Source organism: Pteropus vampyrus, unplaced genomic scaffold, assembly GCF_000151845.1.
Source record: "Pteropus vampyrus isolate Shadow unplaced genomic scaffold, Pvam_2.0 Scaffold324, whole genome shotgun sequence".
In the NCBI taxonomy this organism is placed as follows: domain Eukaryota; kingdom Metazoa; phylum Chordata; class Mammalia; order Chiroptera; family Pteropodidae; genus Pteropus; species Pteropus vampyrus.
In genome coordinates, this window is record NW_011889105.1 from 305,732 (window position 1) to 326,178 (window position 20,447).

The following is a 20,447-nucleotide window of genomic DNA, read 5'->3' on the forward strand; positions in this document are numbered from 1 at the left end:
CTATGGAGGAAAATGAGCAGATTTGGATTTTACAGAGATTACTCTGGCATTATTTTACAGCAGGGTTCCCCAACCCCTGGGCCGCAGACCAGTACGATCAGTCAGAGAGGTGAGCTGGGTGCAAGCAAGCCAAACTTCATATGTATTTGCAGCCACTCCCCAGCACTAGCATCACTGCCTCAGCTCCACCTCAGATCATCAGGCATTAGATTCTCATAGGAGCACCGGTCCCAAGTGCCAAAAAGATTGGGGATTGCTGTTGTACAGGATGACCTGGATTGGGAGCAAGGCCAGAACTGAGATAATATGCTGGTTACTTTAGAAAGTCAGCTAAGAGATGCTGAGAATGCAGAATGAGGAAAGTGAGAATGGAGAAAGAGATCTGAGTAGAGAAATGGTTAGGAGAGAGAATCAACAGACCTTGAGGTTTGCCTTTGCTGGAGGGTAGGTGAGTTGAGCAGGAGGCAAGGAGAGGATAAATTCAAGGTATCAAACATGGGCAATTGGTTAGACAGTAGGTTCATTAACAAAAGGAGTGAATATCAGAGGAAACTCATTGTATTTGCTCAGATAAGTAAGTATCTGAAACTAAGAACAGAGCTTGGGAGAATCTGAGGCAGATGTCTGAAGTAGTCGCTGAAGAAATGAAAATAAATTTTGCTAGGCTGATTCTAAGCTCAACAGGTAGAGAAGAAAGACAGAGTAGGTGGAAAACACTACCTGGAAGGGATAATGCTTGTATCTGGGCCTTGAAGGATGGAAGGATCTGAAGAGGCAGCAGTGTGGTACAGGAGCAGCCCAGGTCAGAGGGCAGATGCAGAAGCTGAGAGAGAACAGAGGGTGCTGAGGCTGGAGAGGATTGGCTACGAGGTTGACAGGCTAGAGGAACCTCCAAAGTTGGTGAAAAAAAGAGACAGGCTAAGCAGGAAGGAAAACTTTTCATTTTTCCATTTACACATGCAAAATGATAACTACGCCCTCACCTTTGCATTCATTGCAAGTTGGGTGGCATCTCTCACAGGTCCGTGTTCTCCGGTCTGCATAGTAATGCTCTGGGCAGGTGCGATGACACTCTCCCTTGGAGTGGAGCAGAAAGAAAAATCTATCGCAAGATAGGCAGTCAGTGGGCTGTGGGCCCCGGCATGCCTTGCAGCTCTTGTTACACCTCTCACACCGTCCAGTGGCGTTTTCTGTATAATATCTGAAACCAAGGAGGGAAGCAAAGACTGAATGCTAAGCTTTGCTCCTAAGTTGGGTGTGGTGGAAAAATCGTGGTTACTCAGAAAGAGTTCATTTACAAGCTGGGTGACTTTAGATTCTTTACTCATTAGATTCATCACTAATTATATTAATAAATCTAACGATTCTCAGTTTTCTTACCTGTAAATTTTGTATTACAATCCGTTCCCTTCTGTTTATGAGAATTAAATTAGATAAAACATATAAAAGGATCTAGTACTTATCACCATGATAATTGTTAACTACCTTTGCCTTCTACATACTCATATGCTTCTCCACTTGAAAATTCAAGCTTTAAAATGTATTGAATGGGATCCGGGAATGGAAAACATTTTGAATGTATCTCTGAGTTCTTCTAATTTCTCAATTTAAAAAACATCTTGAAAGTTGAAAATCACATATCACTTATATGTGAGAATAAACCTAAAAGCACCAAATGAACAGGACAGAGACTCATGGACATGGACTATAGACTTGTGGTTACCAGAGGGTAAGGGGTGCGAGAGGAGTGGGGAAGTAGACGGGGTAAAGGAGATCAAATATATGGTAGCTGAAGGAAACTGGACTTTGGGTGGTAAACACACAATAGAATATACAGATGTGAAATTATAATGTACACCTGAAAATTATATAATTGTATTAACCAATGTTACTCCTATAAGCTTATAAATAAAAAAAAATTTAAAAAAATAACATCTTGAAATTGGAGGTGACATGAGTGATATTGATGTTTTCATAATAATAGATGTAATCTTTATTGAAAAGAGTTTTAGGGACTAAATAACTATATACCTTAACTATATACCTGATAGTACACTAGGAACTTCATAAACTTAATATTTCACCTTATTGAACATAAAAATGAGACATTAGAGTGTGGCAATTAGGAGATTGCCCTTTGGAACAAGACTACGTGGGGTCAAAACCCAGCCGTGCCATTTATGAGCTGTGCAACCTTAGGCAAGTCACACATCATCTCTGCATCTCAGGTCTATAGGATGGGGCTAATGTAAGTACCTAAAATTAAGTTATTACTGAGAAATTTGTTAGAACAGTGCCTGACACGTTATAAGTAATTAATGTATATTAGTGATAACTGTGAATTTTATGATTAATCCTCATAGCAAATCTTACGATTTGCATATTATTCTATTTTACATATGTAAAAACAGGCTCAGAGAATTTAGACAACTTGCGTAAGGGTAAATAGCTAATAAAGTGGAGCAGTGTGATTTGAACTTACTTGTTAAGTACCACTGTAACAAAGCAGTGCATTATTTCAAGGTAAATAAAAAGTTTTCAGGTAAGAGAAAAGAGAAAAGAATCATTGTCAAAGATGAACTTCTAGAGGTTATGTGACCTATCTTGGGCACTCTGGACCTCCGCACACTGAAGCTATCTTAGAAACCCAAAGAGTCACCCTTGGTTTTTCTGCACAAAACTATTGGCCCCATTAGGGTTCCCCTACTCCGCCCCAAGTTTATTTCAGTTCCACTAACTTGTTGAAAACTAACACCGTGGCTAGATAATACTGAACCTACCTCTACCTAGCCATCTATCACTGACCTGAGTGAGTATACTTGTACCTCAATGGCCCAGTTTGTGGCAAATCAAGTCTTGTTTTACATTCCACAGTTAGGTGAAGAACAATTACTGCTATGAGCCAATCAGCGAGATTCTGAGGCATTTGAGAGACAAAGTGATGAAAAGAAAACCAAAGAAAGCATCAACCATGAACTGAATAGTGAATAAAGATCACATAAGATTCAAAAGAAAAAGCAACAGGGAAAAGCAAAAATTCACACAAAACAAAACAAAACAACCCCCCCCCCCAAAACAAAACAGAAGGAATACATAGGATTGAAGTCAGAAAAATCTGATTTTTAGTTTTGACTACACCATGTATTACTAGCTGTATGACTTTGAACCTTGCTTTCCTTATCTGTGAAATAGAATATCAACCTCATAGGATTTTTGTAGAGTCAGATCACAATATAAAGATACACAGTGTGTGGAAATAACAATGTAAATGCTAAAGCACTGTACAAATGTGCTTTACTAATGTTATGAAGACGAAAAGAATCAGTAAGAGCTGTGAGAACAAAAGTGTATCATATCAGTACCAAGTAGGTTTTAAAAAGTATTAAAGGGTAATGCTAAAAGAAAGACAATGGAGAGTTTACTGGATCAGATTAAGAGAAGAGTACAGTGCCACTGCTTGCTTTGATGACTCTTTTGCATGAGGTGGCTATGAAATCTCTTGAGCCTTATAGTCTTGAAGAGGATCTCGTGCATAAGCACAAACAAGTAATTGGGGCCTTTAAGATCCTGCTCTGAAGTTAAACACCAGAATAATTGTGTATGTTGGGACAGGGTGCAGAGAATTACATACCTCCCATTGCAAGGCAAAGAGATTTAACATATGAAGTTTATGCAATGCATGTGGATCATGAATTTTACAAGAGGAACAATTTCAGTTAAATATCTCTACTCATACCTCATTAATACCCTATTTGTTCCCCATTAAAGAGATTTATGGCAACCCATGCCTCTCCTCCCAATGAGCAACTTCACACACCATGGAACAATTGTCTTCTTTTTTTTTGTGCATAAGAGTATTTAGTGACTTGATTTGAGGAAGATGGAGATTCTTTATATGAAATCTAGATTTTTTTCAGGCACTTATTTGGATGAAGGGGAAGGGCTAAGGCAGGCAGCCTTATCCCCTCTCTTGTCTGGCATGGCCCTTTCTCTGTTGATCTAGATGGCCGGTGTGTTTTGAGGGCTGCTAATGTGTGTGCCTCTGTTCTAAGTGTTGTAGTAGCATGTGTGAAAAATAGGAGTTTTTCTTCCAGGAGCTTATAATTTTTTTGAAAAGAGATGTATAATAAGAATAAGCTCTTGAAGGTCAAAGTCTTTGTCCTATACATACATGGCAGTGTTCATTAAGCATGTGTTGAATGAGCAAATGAATGAGGCGACTCAAAACACAAGGCAGTGCATAGTACTAAAATGAGTCATACAGCAGTGATTGTTATAGAACTGAAGAGATGTGCCAATTTGGGCGAAAGCTTTTGAGAAAAGTCTAAGGTGGCAGCCTTTCAAGTTGGGTCTAGAAACTTTCAGTGCTCTAGGTTACTCATTGCGAAGGAAGAGTTAGCAGCAGGACTGTAATCAATCTTTCTCTTTACTAAGATGCCTTTGTGTAAAAAAGGGATGACCCAATCAAATCCTCTTCCAAATATGCTTGTAAGCAGACCTTCTGATAAATACACTAATAGTTTTTCCTAGCAGAAAAGTAATTGAGTTCTTATTGTGAAATGCTTTTAGAAGGATATATCTGTGTGTCTGGGTGGCTTATAATAATTTAACTTGTAATATATGGGTTTATGGAAACATGGCAGATTGAAGAATCAGTGGAGAATTAAAGAGATATTTAACTGAAATTGTTCTCTTTGTGAAATCAGTGTTCTATATGCATTGCTTAGACCTCTCATATTAAATCTGACCAGAAAAAAACCCTAATGTGAAAGAAGAAGAACCTACGTTCATGGTGTTGGACTTTTCTAAAGGAAGAACACCTCATCTCTGTCATGTGATTGCTTGTATCCTTTGAATCATTAGTGAAGTTTGGCACGTGAGTCTTATTTGACAATCTGACCCTTTGTGTTCTCTTCCTGGGTCACTTGCTTCTCCTGTTTCCTTTCCATTAGTATGAACTGGCTGGAATCCTTTAGAGACTGTTAGACCTGGGCTGGACTCTCATCTTTGCCCCTTACTAGCAGTGAGCCTTCAATCTGGTTATACAAGTGTTCTGAGACTTAGTTTCCTCATCTACAAAATGGGTTTGCTAAAAGTAAGATCAGAAGTGGTTATGGGATTAAATTCGGGAGAAGTATATTGAATATTTTACCCTTCCCTGCACTGAGGCAGGCACTCCTTTCCCAGCTGGAACCAGCCTGGTCGGCAGGAGAGGCACTGCATGCTGTGTCTCCCTTCACATGTTCTACAGGAGCTGTGGCAGGGGGCACACCGGTGGCTGTCCTCGTCAGTGTAGTAGCCCTCAGGGCAGTCCTGCACACAGGTAGTGTCTGTCAAGGGAAGAAAAAAGAGTCTATCTTGGTATCAAGTATGACACATATTTTCCAACGTCCTCTATATGCTCCTCACTGTGTACCACGGAGAGAGAGGGGTGCAGGCGTAATGAGACAATGTCCCTGTGAGCTGAAAGGTATCCTTGTGACCTGAGATGAATGTCCAAGAAAGAGAATCAACCATAAGGCCATTAGGAGTGGAGAGAAAACAGAGGTTAGAGTGGACTGGCGTGCTGGACAGGACAGAAACCATAGTCTGTCAAAATGAGCTAGAGGACATACAGGTCTCTCATGAGTGGGAGTACATTTAAAGTAGGGGCTGGGGTAGCAAGAGTCAAGACTCCATTGAAGAAAGCAGAAAGTGTGATGACACGTTCCCATAATTTCAACTCTATTTCTAGCCTTGAATATGTTCCTTCTAATACATAGATTTTACCCTCAGTTCTGCTGTGCTGTCTACACAGTATGGCTCTTGAAATTTAAATGAATTAAAATTAAATTAAATTAAAACTTTAGTTCCTCAGTTGCATCAGCACAGATGTAGACCATTTCCATCATGACAGAAAGTTCTATGGACAGTGAGACTATTTTGCCCATGTATTTAGAAGTTAGATTAAAACCTTAAATCTGCTCTGTACAGCAAGATGAGTTGGAGTCAAATAGTTCAGCTTCACACCACCCCAGTCCTTCCTCCACCAACCCCAGCGGAGCTGCGGATTCTTCCTTTTTCTTCTTTCTTAACATTTGGGGGTGGAGATTGAGAATGGTTTAATTAGAAAGTAAAAAACAAAAACAAAAACAAAAAACAAAAAAACAAGATTTGCTGCCTTTGCAGTGTAGCATGTAGTTTTTAGAGGCAACTTCTTCCCTACCCTTTGCTTAACTTCACTGAAAGGAAGTCAGGCTCTCCTGCATTTTTACTGTGAGCCACTGGTCAACTCAAGGCCACATGCCAATTTGTCTCCATAACTCCAGTCAGCATTAAGCATAGGCACTGGTGGAAAAGCTAAATCTTATTAGAGGTGCTGTGGATTCAAACTCTGTGCTGGGAGACTCGTTGAGCTACTCCAGGGCAGGAGCTGTGTCATTCATCTCTGATTTTTTAGCATCTAGCAAAGGCCAGGTGACTATTTTGTTAAAAGTGGATGTTGACAGTGGTTCATTGTCCAGCTTAAGGTATCTGGTTAACTAGAGGGAAGTCTTAATCCCCTAAATATGAAACACTTCTGTATTAGTTTCCTATTGTTATAACATAACACCATAATCTTAATGGCTTAATACAAATGTATTATTTTATAGTTCTGAAGGTCAGATGTCTAAAATGGGTCCATAGAGCTATTATGTTTCTTTTAGAGGGTCTAGAGGAGAATCTGTTTCTTGCCTTTTCCAGCTTCTAGAGGCCACACGCACCCCTGGCTTGGGGCCTCTTTCTCCATCTTCACAGCTACAACGTAACATCTTCTCTCTCTCTCTGTTCCTCTGCTCTGACATCACATAGCCTTGAACTACTAACTTTGATTATCCTGCTTCCCTCTTATCAAGACCCTTGTGTTAATCCAGAATAATCCTCCCAAATCAAGACCTGAATAATCACATCTGAAAAATCTTTTTTGCCATGTCAGGTGACAGGGTTTGAGGATTAGGATGTGGTCATATTTCAGGGGAGCATTATTCAGTTTACCACAACCTCCAGAGGAGTTATCTAGTTTATAACTAGCCTAACCCTTGTGGGGATAGTGGTGAGGGACAGGGTGGGAGAGTATGAGAAGATGAGGCCTGAGCATATCCTCTGCCCAGTCCTTGGGGGAAACAGAGGTCAAAGTCAACAAAATGTGTTTGCTAATAGGATCACACACACACTAGTGTGTGTAATCTTATTAGCAGGATTGCACACACACTAGTGCTGACGTCTCTGTTCTAGTCTAGTTCATATCCCTAGTTTAAGGGAAGACCACCAGTGATAAGGCATCTTCCAGTCGGTGTGAAGACTGAGGTGATCATTGGTAGCATTCTAAATTGGGGATAATTAAAAAAGAAGGACCTGGCAGTTAGGATGATGTAAGAGATCTGGAATATTTGTATGAAGCAGTAGCCACTGGGAAGAAAGGTCACTGTGGTTTGTGTAAGAGGAGCTAAGCTGGGTGGATAGAGGAGACTGGTATCTCCGTTTTCTGTTGGGAGGTAATCAGGAATGGCATGAGGGTAGCTATCCCTATGTCTTAGCAGGGGAATGGTGCCATTGTTGATGACACCTCACCACCATTCTATAGGGGTGTAACAATTTTTCCTCTGAGTGTTTTGCTTCTCAGGTCTACTCTACTAGGTTGGCGAGATGGATGCTAATGCTTTCCAGGTCTTCGGCACATTCATCTCTTTCTTCTCTTTTTACTACACCTCTCCACTGCTCCTTCTTTCAGTTGAGTCAAGTGTTGTTTCATTTTCTTTCTCCCATACCTGTGTTAAGCCTAATCGTGGTATCCCTGGAAGCATGAGGGCATTGCCTCACATTAGCAATAACCTTCATAAGTGACTCTTGCTGAAGGTGGCCAACCCCAGACTGTGCCATACTTTGTTCAAGATTTATTAATCAACAGATGCTAAGTCAAGGGGAAATTTTGATGAGGAGCTGAATATCTACATGTTCATAAAGTATCTCTTCACAGACTGCTTTTTAATCACAAGGGAAAACAATAACTATGCAGTGGAGAAATTGGACAGTACCCTAACAGATGACCAAAATTAACATCACTGTCATGTGTCTCCAGAAGGACACATCACCTATGCAATATTCCACCTGAGAATGCATAATTTTCATCTAATCATGGGGAAACTTCACACAAACTCCAGTGGAGGGTTAGGGATTGTATCCTTCTAAAAGGTCAATATTATAAAAAACAAAAGTTTGTGGAACTGTTTCATATTAAAGGAGGCTAAAGAGACATGGCATCTAAATGCCATAACTATAGACTAGACCCAGTTTTAAAAACGAATTGATATAATTATAATATGGATGGTATATGAAAGTATTGTATCAATGTTAAATTCACTAGAGCTGACAAATGTACTTTGGTTATATAAGAAAGTATCCCTATTCTTAGGAAATAAATGCATACTATAAAGTATTTGTGGGAAAGGGATCATGATATATGTAGCATACCCTTAAGTGGTTCAGGAAAAAAATACATTGTGAATTATGTATGCATATACATTGAGAGAGACTGAGAACAGTAAAGCAAATGGGGTAAAAGGTTAACAATGGGTAAAGTGGGGAAAGGGCATATGTGTAGTGCTCCTTGTATTGTTCTCGCTCTTGCTTCTTTTCTGTAGGTTTGAAAATTTTCCAAACATAAGTAAAAAATTGAAAAGAAAGACACCAGTATCTATTGAGCACCAGGCATTGTGAAAGGTAGTTTCCCAAATGGAGGGGAAGATAAAGGCCACCTCAGAAGAAAGTGACTCACTGAGGAGAAGGCTGTGCCTCGGGCAGGTGTGACACTGGTCCTCAGAGGGTCCCGTGCAGCGGAAGCACTTAGTGTGACAGGGCTTGCATCCCAGAGCCTCCTCATCCCAGTACTCAGAGGGGGCACATTCCTTGTGAGGCACACAGTCCCCATGGCTGTTCACCTTCAGGCCTTCCTTACAGGTCTTGCAGGTCCCGGATGATGAGCAGGTCTGGCAGGACTTGTGGCAATCTGTTGGTGGTATGGGGACAGCAGGCAGAGAGTGAGAGAGAGCCAGGGTGCCCCTCTAGGGAATCAATTTCCCTGGAAAGCATATTCACATTTCTTCCTCTTTTCGCCTAGAGATTTCTAGGGCTCTGTGCCAAGAGCGTGGAGCCATGAAATGGGTACAGCTCTTGGGCTCTGGGTGGAGCATTCTTGTTGCAAAATGAGAAAGAAAGGCTGTTTCATATTTTCTGTAATAATTGGAGAGCCCATTCCTGCAACAGTCACCTCAGAAATATTAGTAAGACTTACTATAATTATCCAAACTGCAACAAAATAATAAAACCACTGGTTTGTGGCCTTTTCGCCACCATAACTCCTATTCTATGGTCCTTCAATGACCCTCCCAGAATACCTTGAGCTTATCACTAGCATCAATATATATTATAATTACCTGTTGACAAAAAAGGCCTCTTTTATAGTCATTTATGAATGCACAATGCTTATAAGAGGGCCTGGCATATAACAGGCATTCAGTAAATATTTGTTAGATGAATACAATAAAAACAATTCAGTCCCACTTAGGGGTTTTAGCTGTTGCCATTCCCTCTGCCTAAAATTTTCTTCTCCCTGTTATATACGTGGTTTGCTTCCTCCATTTATCAGTGATATCTCCCAGGCTGCCTTCTCTCTAATTTCAACTCTATTCTGCCCAACTTCCTGTCCCACTTCATGCCTTATCTTCTTTAGAATTTGCCTTCCCCAATAGAATGTAAGCTCTAAAATGGCAGGATTCTGTCTGTATTGTCCCCTGCTGTTCCTCATGCATAGAAGAGCACAAAGCACATATAAGCACTCACTGTGTGAATTGGCACATAGTATTATTATTGTGATATTATCACATAGTATTATTATTGTGATTATTATCATCTCATTTTATCTAGATCAGGAAATTGAGGCTGGAGGTGCTAAGCTGCTTGACGGGAAAAGGGCAGGGTCAGGAGTTGAACCCAGGACCTTAACAACAGCTCTTGCTATTCTGCCCCAGTGCCTCAGGAGAGGTATGGGAGTTTTAGAGGTGTCTAGTCTATCTCGTAGGGGATAATTCAGGGTGATCAGAATGGGTCCCAAGTCCTTGTGTTTCTTAGAGGAGATCCTGCTTGGAGAATGCTTGGTTCTTCATGCTTCTCTGCACCTACTCAAATCTTAATTTTTAGGTCAGGCCCTTTGTTTCTTCTCTCTGGAAAATCAGGTGGTCACCCTATTTCTCCTAATGCCAACTTCCATCAGCCTCCCTTTAGACTGGTGGAAGGTGCAATAGCACTGCAAGGGAGAGACTTCGAGTTAGTTTCCAACAGTTGAGTTGGTCTGAGTGAGGCCAGGCATCTATATTTTTTCAAGGCTCCCAGTTGATTCTAATGGGCAACCAGGGGCCTTTCTCAATGAGAAAGTTAAATCAAGTAAATTAAGTAAATGTACTCTGAGACCTGTAAAGTTGTCTATATGTCAAATTACTTTTATTATTGAACACCAGAGAAATGTCAGAAGTTGATCCCCAGATCCTGCCCTAGTACAAGCAAGATGGCACTGCAGGCCTTTGGCCGAGTCTCTAAACTTCTTGTGGGAACTGGCCCCCAGCTCCACAGCCTGCTTCATATGCTCACTTTTGCCCCTTCTGCTATACAGGCACAGCTGCCCATCTTCAAGTGTATGTTTATTCACACATAGTCAGGTGGGACATTGACACTAAAGAATGCTTTAAATAAAACACACAAAAGGGTATATCCAGATTATAAGGCTAGAGCAGAGAGCCTTCAGGAATAAGATACATCTTCATGTCCTGCCAAAAACATTTCCTCAAGTATGTTCCAGGATGTGGGTGGCCTGAGGTTTCTCCTGCCATGTGAGTTCACCCTCAGGCTCTCATTGTGTTCATGGGGTCTGCTTCTGAATCTTGTGTTTGCTTGGAGGCAGCAATGGGGACTAAATTACTACATAGTTATGTAGTTTGAGTGAATCCTATGACTATAGTTAACAATGCTGAACTGTATACTTGAAAGTTGCTAAGATTGTAGATCTTCAATGTTCTTACCAAAAAATAAGATAACTCTGTGAGGTGATGGATATATTAACTGACATTATTGTGGTCATAATTTTTTAATATATATGTATATTAAGTCATCACATTGTGCACCTTAAACTTACACAATGTTATATGTCAATCATATCTCAATAAAACTGGGGGTTGGGAGTGGGGACAAAGAAAAATCTTTTCCTCCAAAGTGCTTCTCTTATTCACGTGAGAATTCCTCTAGCAATGGGCAAGAATGTAGTTTTTCTGTTCCCTGATAACTAATAAGAGGCAAAGAATTCATGCCCAGTTGAAAGATATGGAGGCATAAATAATAGCAGATCCTTTCTTGAATGTGTTGGGATTGGAGTGTTGCGTGGGAGATGGAATAGGGCACCCAGGACAGGAGGAGCTGGGGGTGATGAGGAGAGAAGGAAGAGAGCTCCAGGAGGCGAAACGTGAAGGGAGATATGAGGCCCTGAGAAAACCTTGTATGACACAGCTCTCTTTATGCTGCTATAAACCTTTAATGGCTTAAAGTTTTAAGAAAAAAACTCCATTTTGGGTGACTTTTGAAGGCCTGTCATCTGTGTTGTAAATCTTCACATGAGAATCCTTTTTGACCTGCCACTGTTGTGAGTAAGGTCAACATGATTCATTGCTAACGAAAGTTACGCAATCAAAGCAAATGAATGACTCATTTTAAAAAAAAATAATAAATTAGAATAGATTCAAAATATGAGGAAAAGGGGTAGAACAACAACTCTGGGGCCGGAACTGTGAAAACCCTAGAATGTACTTTGCCTCAGTGGAAACCCATAATCCTTCTAGGCTCCCTGTGATGCGGGCTCAACTATGTTCCCGGAATCATTACCTTTGCAATCTTTAGTCTCGGTTTCATAGTAAGTTCCTGCTGGACACTCGTCCAGACATTTCCCATCATAGAGAACCAAGGATGACTCAGCACAGAGGTCACAGTCGTCTGCTGAGGGGCCATTGCACTGCAGACAGTCTTCATGGCAGGGAACACAGTGGCGTGCATCCGCATAGAAGCGGTGGGGACAAGACCGATGGCACATATCCTGGTACAGAAAGGACTCAGGCATGCACTCTGGGGCGGGGGGTGGGGAGGGAGGGGGAAACAACAAGTTATCACCAGGAGGACAAGAGAAAGGAATTCCTTCTTTCTACGGTGGCAGCCCATCCCTCACCACTGTGGCTCACTTGACCTGAGTGTACACCTACCTCGTCCCTGCCCCACACGGGCACATTCTCCATGTCCCGCAAGCCCTGAATTGGGATTTGGGACCACATATGGAGGCCTAATTAGATGGTGCTGGGTTTATATCCTGAAACCATCTGCCGTTTGGAAGTGCAGAAAATTATAGTGCCGTAACAGACCTAGTGATAGCTGAAATGCTGAAGGTATCGTTCTGAAACCCAGATTTTTTTTCAAGTTGTAATGAGCACCTCAGGCTTTATTTAATACAGAAAACAGTTGAGAATTAGTTAATTTTTCATTCGCTGATTGGGTAGACCAATGAAATATACATGGTTAATCAGTATGAAGAATGCATTGTGGGTTTGTGGTCATTCTCTTCTTTTGCAGGGAGTTCTGGAAAACTTTAGGTTATACCAAGAGAATCCTTTGGATAGGATAGCACCAGTTAAATGAGTCTCTCTTATTCTGGAGAGGAAATAAGCCTTTCTTGGGAGATAATTGCAGAGAAAAAAATTCCAAGCCAGAGTGCTAGTCTTAGTCTTATAGTTGCTTGTAGCTTTGCATAGTGCTTGGCACACCCTAAGTGCTCAGTACACGTGTGGGGAAGAAGTCATGCAAAAGGGGCTCTTGTCAGTGTTAACTTGAAGAATCCACAATGGAAAGGCTTTATCTCACCCTCACTTTCCTCAGTGATGTGCACAGAGGTATATAAATTTCATTAAATGTAGGGAGAATATTTCCCCTAGTTCAACTTGGATACCCCACCCTCAGATAGTTGGCCCCAGCTGGGGTGGCTTGGCAGAGCCTCACTCTCCCCTGGGATGCTCCCAGGTACCTTTGCACGTTTTCTCGTGGATGCACTCCTGACACATCTCTGGGCAATGCTTGCATACCCCCTCCACAGCCACGTGCCTCTCAGAGCAGGTTTCCCGGCACACTGCCTGGTCCAGGACAAGGCCTTCTTCACAAGAGTGGCAATTGGTGGCATTTCCTTCACATGTTTTGCAAGGGGAGCTACAGCGTTCACATGTGCCATCTTCTGCATAGAAGCCTCTGTGGGGAGAAGAGAGAGCAGCTTGAGAAGGCTTCCAAGTAAGGAAATGATTCACACCTGGTGGCAAAGGAGTTCGCACTAAAAACGGAAGGATTGCTGCTGTTGTCAATCAAAATGAATCCATCAGATTTCCTGAGGAAGTGTGGTCAAAAATCAAGTCTGAAAGAATAAAATGAAAAAGATAGAGATCATCCTTGTAAACTTGGTTTGTATGAAAACAACTTTTGTTAATTTGTATATAGTTTAGTCATCTTCTGATTTCCTTATTTTATCTCCTCATTTTCATTATATTTCTTTTTTTGTTGTTGTTAGAGTCTTATGGTAGAGTAGAAAATGCTTTTTATTCAATTTAATATATTTTTCAATGAAAAAATTTTAATTTAAAAAATTCAAAAAATTATTTTTAAAAGGCTCAAAAGATTTAATTTCCTAAAAAATTAAAACCGCTTTTGCTTTTGGATGTTCTCAGTCAACCACTGATGGCTTTTTCAAACACACATATAACATTTGCATAAAGTATCAAATATATTTGGAGCACCATTAGTGGAGTATATATTTATGTGCTTGACTTCTTCCAGGTAGAATTTGATGTCTCTCTCTCTCTCTCTCTCTCTCTCTCTCTCTCTCTCTCTCTCTCTATATATATATAGTACTTTTCTGAATGATTAAACTATCACACCATTGAAATCACTCACTGATGAGCAAACACAATAAATATGAAATGCTCTCAAATATATTTGGGAGATGAGAGAAGTATAGATGATGTTTCATGGAAGAGAAAAGCTGAAGAGAAGAGCTGGAACTTGCAGAAGCGGGAAAATCATAAGCCAATTTAGAGAAAATGGACTTGAGGTCATAGGTACCTCTTCCAGTTATTTTTTATAATTCTCTTTCTCTTAGTCAGCTATTGCCATAATAGTGCTGTGTAACAAAACACACCCAAATTCATTGTCACTCATATATCTGTAGGCTGAGCTTGCACTCAGAGAGTCATTTTACAGGAGGAACTCAGGCATACACTCTGTGGGAGGGAGGCTTGACTCCAAGGTGCACACTGGATGAAGGTCTTTTTCACGTCTCTTTATCTTCTCTGACATGGGACTACTGGGGCATGTTATTCTCTTAGCTTTGACAAAAGGAAAAGAGAGCAAGTCCAACCAGGCAAACACATTTTAAGCCCCTGCTTCTCTTCTGCTAACATCTTATTGGCTAAAGCAAATCAAATAACCCAGCCCAAAGTCAAGGGTCAGGGAAGTCCATTCTGTTTCTTTGAGAATTGCTGTAAAGTTATAGGCAGAGGGCAAGGAGAGAGGGAGGGGTGAATAATTGCAGCAAATAACTCAGTTTACTAAAGTCCTCTGAATCCTAAAGCCAATAAGGGGCCCCTCCTAGAAAGCATCTTTAATTGAAATTTTAATTAACTAATCTACCCATTCACATCATTCTTTCAGTAACTAATTTCTTATGTTTATTTAGTAAACAAATATATTTTCTGTGTCAGGAATACATAGGACAGAGGTGAATAAAAGTCACATGTCTAATGTTTTAAAAAAGTAATGTTTTTTTTGGTTTTTGTTTGTTTGTTTGTTTGTTTGTTTGTTTTAGAGGAAAAGCGGTTTAGGTAAAAGAGGGAGAACGAAATAGTATTCAGATGAAAGATAAGACCGAGCTTCCTCACACATTAGTATCCTTAGTTTTTTGGGCCATGATGGAGAACAAAGACAGTGCTACTTTGTTCAACCAAGTCAAGCCCTTGAAAATGTACTTGACAAGACAGTGGATAGAAATATATTATATACTGAACAAGAGTTTTACAGAATTTGAGAAATTTGAAATTAAGGAAATCTAGTGCATTCTCAAGCATATCACTTCTGTCTATGAGAATTTGATGGCTTCATTGTCTCTGTGCCTAGTGAAAAATTTGGCCTTGCTCAAAGAGAGTTCTGGCTTCTTTGTAGCTAACTTCTAAACCTTTGGAATTTCCTAAGTGGTAGGAGTGTCCTTGTTATTCATTGTGGGCCCCTCCAACCACACCTGAGAGCTTATGCTAACAAATTTACGGTGAGGCTGGCCACACTCTGTAGTTTCAGGGTGGGGACTGGCCAGGCAGAAGGACGAACATGTGTTTAGAGTTTGGGGGCTTTGGGGAATTTTCAATGCTAGGCCTGGCCAAGGTCTCTATAGAATAGTTTCTGGACACTGAAGATGAGCAATTTTAGTACAGCATTTGAAAAGATGCAGCACAAAACTTTTTCAAATTTGAAGACTACTGCTAACTCAAAAATGCATGAATCTCAGAAACTTGTTGGAAGGAAGGCAGATGCCAGTGTGAGGAGGTTTTTCAGAAAGCCACTTTGCTAAAAGCAGCCCTTTCCACATAGATCTGTCCAATAATTTGTCTTGCTGTCTTCTCCCTGTATTTACAAAACTTATCTGTGAATGCTTTACTTCGCTGTTATTTTTATTTAAGAAGACAGATGTTTCTTTTTAGAAGAAATGGCCCCTAGTATTAAATTGTTAAATTCAAAGTACTTTATGTTGAAATCGCTTGGCTTGGATAAATATATGTAATGCGAAAGCTTTGGTTCTGGAGCTTTGCCGATTTTTTAGACACCCAAGGCAGTGACAGCGCTTAAAGGAAGACAGTTTTTCTTCTACCAGACTTTCAAATCTGTTCATATTTGGTGAAAATGAGCACACCTTAGCTTTTGTGTTATCTTTTAAACAATCATTGTAATGATGTATGTTACTACTCAAATTTTTTTCTTTCATGAAAAAAATTTGAGTAGTAACATACATCATTATAGTGATTGTTTAAAAGATATCTCTCTCTCTCTCTCTCTCTCTCTCTCTCTCTCTCTATATATATATATATATATATATATATATATAATATTTGAACAAGCAGTGACCACCAATGCGACATAAATAATTTTGAATACCTGGATGCTGATTCATTGCAGGTTATGTTCCTATTATAAATCTTGTTGCTGTTTTAGAATGGATCGCACCCAAAAGGGCAGTTTCTCAGAAACAGCAACAATTTGAAAACGTGCTGTATAAAAGAAGCCAGTCACAAAAGATCATTTTCTTGATAGCATTCCGTTTATATGAAATGTTCAAGAATAGGCAAATCTATAGAAACAGATGTAAATTAGTGGTTGCTTAGGGCTGGAGAAAATAGGGAGAAACTACTAAAAGTATATAGAGTTGTTTTTTTTTTTCGAAGTGATAGAAATATTTTTAAATCACTTATGGTGATGATCACACACCTGTAGGAATACACTAAAAAACATTGACTTATATACTTTATATGGGTGAATTGTGTGGTATGTGAATTATATCTCAATAAAGCTGTTATTTAAGAAAAAGATAACTCAGCCAGATGAAAAAGTGGCATTGTGCAATGATGAAGGACATGGACTTCAGTGCTAGAGAGATTTGGATTGAAACCCTGACAGTACCACGAATTAACTGTGTGATCTTAGGCACGCTACCCCTTTCCTCATCTGTAAAGTGGGGAAAAATAATAATATCTGAATAAGAAGATTCATGTGAGGATTAATGGACCATATATTTGAAGCAGTTAGCATAGTGCCTAGATATCAAAAGCACTCAACAAGCAGCTGTTTCCTAATGTTTCCCGCCCCCCTTGGAATTTCTTAGCCCTTTGTGTATTTAGGCTCTGAGAAGTATGGCAGTGATTGATATAAACCTGCCCTACTGGGTCGTAGGTCTTTTGCAGGCTTTGACCTCCCTCAGTTGATCTTAACATAGCTTCCAATATCAATTCTTACACCCAGTAGGTGCTAAATATGTATTTGTAGAATTGAATTGAATATGCTTAGGTTCTACACTAGATTGGAAGCTTCTTAAGGTAAGTACTGTGCCTTCTGTTCGAACCCTACAGGATCTATCTCAGTCATGGATACAAATCAGTCGTTAGGAACTGGGCCTTGATTTTATCAATTTCTTTGAATTGGGCAAATGAAATTTCTAATTCCTTAAAATAGATGTTGTTGGTTGCTTCCCCAAACTCATTTCTTGCCTCTGTCTCCAGTCTTCCTGGCTGTCAGTGTTCTGATTTGATTCGGGTTTTCAGGGGTGAGTCTTCTTCAGCCTAAACTGATCCTTATATTTCCATTCTCCCTTGCCAGTAATGTAAGGCGTAAGTGATGCATTCTGGCTAATGAGATGTGAAGAGAAGTCTGAGGAAGTTTTCTTTCCTCTTAAAAAGGGATAAACTAGGAGAAGCGTGCTCTTTTCTGTCTCTGGTTGTTGCCATGTGGGGTGGTGATATGTCAGATGGGAATGACAGTGTGGCTCGGAGGGACAAGCTAAGGGAGATATACGAGCAAAATGGAAAGATTGTGAGTTTTTAATGAAGTGTTGGCCACTGAAGGAACCATTGCTAGATTTCTAAACGTTTCACTAGGTGAGATAATAAACCTTATATTGTCTCAGTCATTCTACTTGGCATTTTTGTTGTTTGTCACTGAATGTTTCCTGATGTACATTTCCATTTGTGATTCCCACTTCCCTTTTAGGTAAATCCTGGAAGTGGGACCATTGATAGGGAGAGTAAAGGAATTATAAACCAGGGGACTGAGGAAGCCATGAGGAATCAATACACAATTAACCAGATATTTTCTTTATTATCTATGATTCATACCTCATCTACTTTAAACAGAGGAAGTTCACATGTAAGTAAGGCCTATCATAGCCTTACTTTGGTGATGGAAAAAAGACAACTACTTGATCATAAATACAAGGTGAAAAAAGAAAGTATTTCCACAAAAGTAAAAATATATACATATAGTCATCACAAGAGACAGGTGTGCATCTGGCATTTTGTAAGTTTTGGCTGCTCTGGCCAATAATGATGTTAGTCAAGAAGGGGCACTTATGTAGATGCTGTAACCGGGGAGAAGAGCTCTTTGGTGAATAGGAGGGAATTGTCACCAAAATACTGGAGGAGAATGAAAGCAAGCAGGAAGAAAAAGGAAGAGGGAAACTTACTCAGGGCACTTGGTGTAGCATCTGCCTCTGTGGAGGAAGAGAGGGTATTCTGGCTGAGTCCGGCACTTTTTGCAAAAATTAGCTCCCGAGCAAGAGGCACAGTCCTCTGTACAGTTCTCACAGCTGCGACTCCTCACTGAGGGCCACGTGCCTTGTGGACAGGAGGAGACGCAGGACTGAGCCAACAGATATGCACCTAGAAACCCAGGGAAGAAGGCAGATCAGGTGGTCATCATGTGTCTGCTCCAACAGCACATGCAGAGACTGAAGCAACGGTTCTTTTAACTGCTTCAAAGACTTATGTAACTGGAAGACTTGTGTCAGGCTACCAAAATGTATTAGTCCTGCTGCCTCTTGCAGGATAAGTTAAATCTATAAAAAAAGGAAATTGACAACAGGAAGCTTTTGCCCTGTTTCCTTTACTTTCCTACTAATGTTGGTCTGGATCACTTTGAAGGCTTCCCTTTGCCCGGTTGATCAATCTATTAACACCTTTGCCCATCTTCCTGGTGTAAGGCAGTTAGTTATATAGGCAAAGCTTGATGGAGTCTATTCTGTTCCCCAAAGCCTATCTTGTTAGGACACTAATACAGTAGCAACTCTTCCATGTAACAGATGGTCCGTGTATTTATTTTTAATTAAAAAAATCAGATATCGTTAGTAAAGAAAACAATTTAAAAATCACCCTCAACTCCAAAATTCCAAGAAAATTTCTTCAATTTTTGTTTCTAAATTTTTATATTTGAAAGCATAGAATCATGGCACACTTATCATTTGAAATTCTGTTGTTTTTGCATCCCATCTCACTGTTAACATTGACATTCCAACATAATGATCATTTTAATGAGAGTATAACATTCTTAGTTCTTAATATTAATGCACCATGTAAATAAAATATCACCTTAATTCAGGGAAGTTGTTATTTCTGCTGTTTCGTCTTTATAGACAATGAAGCAATTAATTTGTTAAGCTGTTACATTGTTGCCCTTGTTTTTATTTGTTTTATTTTGTTTTGCTCCCCTGAATTCAGTATCGGAAATGAAGAAATAACAGGTAGACTATCTTCATCTAGATTTCCTACTTTAAATTTTCTTGTTTTGGCTAATACACTGTAATAGAGCAGGGCAACCTCTAGAAATGTCAAGTATCAAGAAACCCTAACAAATACTGTGGCCAAAATCAATTGCTAACTTTATCATGTTTTTGGATATAAAATGTTTCTTTTCTTTTCTTTTGGTTTTGGTCCCTTGAAAGCCAGTTTTTATTATAGATCAGCATCTGGGTCCCTCTGTTTCTTCAGAGTAGCTACTGTGATAGGGACATGTGATGGAACTAGATCAAGTCCTACAAACCCCTTACGTAAAGATGCTGATATATGTGAGTTACCAGACATCGGGTTGGCCACTGCTACCTCTTGTCACACTCCAAACTAACCTTTTGGACATGAAGTGCACAGGGTTGCAGATCCATTGCAGGTTTTACAAGAAGAATGACAGGGCTGGTGTTTTCTCAAAATGTCTGTGTAGGGAAAGAAACCAAAAGTCAGTGTCCTTTGAGCAAGCTCATAGTATTACAGTGTTGGAAATGATCTCATGGGTAATCTTGTCTCCCTTCCCACCCAAAATAGAATCGCTTCAATTTTACATTAGCTAAATATTGGTACCTGTTCATTGCCTATCGTGTGGATTTCATTCATTTATTTATTTTTCTCTTACCCTTTCTTTGACAATTGATTATCAAGACTTTCTTTGCAGACTTCCAGAGACAGGATGGCCTTAAATACTAAGGAAATATTTGAACTAACAAATGTTACTTTTTTATATATTCAAAATATGTGGAGTGAATGTGTGCTTGTGTGTATGCATGCATGAAAGAGTTTTCAAGTCAAAGGTAATCACTTATTTCCCCCAAATTCTTAGATGACCACTTCTCTTCACTCCAAGATGATAACTGAGAATTCATTGTGTCTCTCATGGAGAAACATATTTTCTTTTCTGCTGTTGTTGTTCTTTGGAACCAGATTTCATAATTGGTCAATGTTTGAGTTTCTGTGCTCTTCACAGTAGCCATGGTGGAATGCAAC

The 20,447-nt window shown here is 39.8% G+C and overlaps 1 protein-coding gene across 2 annotated transcripts in view; it reads right to left on the reverse strand.

Annotated features, from left to right (window-relative positions):
• The window catches only part of PCSK5 (proprotein convertase subtilisin/kexin type 5), a 421,776-nt gene that overhangs the window by 30,224 nt on the left and 371,105 nt on the right, over positions 1–20,447 (reverse strand). For both annotated transcript variants that reach the window (XM_011377895.2, XM_023521942.1), the window contains 7 exons: positions 19,799–19,882; positions 18,365–18,560; positions 13,127–13,344; positions 11,944–12,180; positions 8,795–9,025; positions 5,153–5,330; positions 984–1,201 (listed from right to left, as the gene is read on the reverse strand). In XM_011377895.2, coding sequence (XP_011376197.1) covers positions 984–1,201; positions 5,153–5,330; positions 8,795–9,025; positions 11,944–12,180; positions 13,127–13,344; positions 18,365–18,560; positions 19,799–19,882 — 1,362 coding nt within the window. The remainder of the gene's footprint in view (positions 1–983; positions 1,202–5,152; positions 5,331–8,794; positions 9,026–11,943; positions 12,181–13,126; positions 13,345–18,364; positions 18,561–19,798; positions 19,883–20,447) is intronic.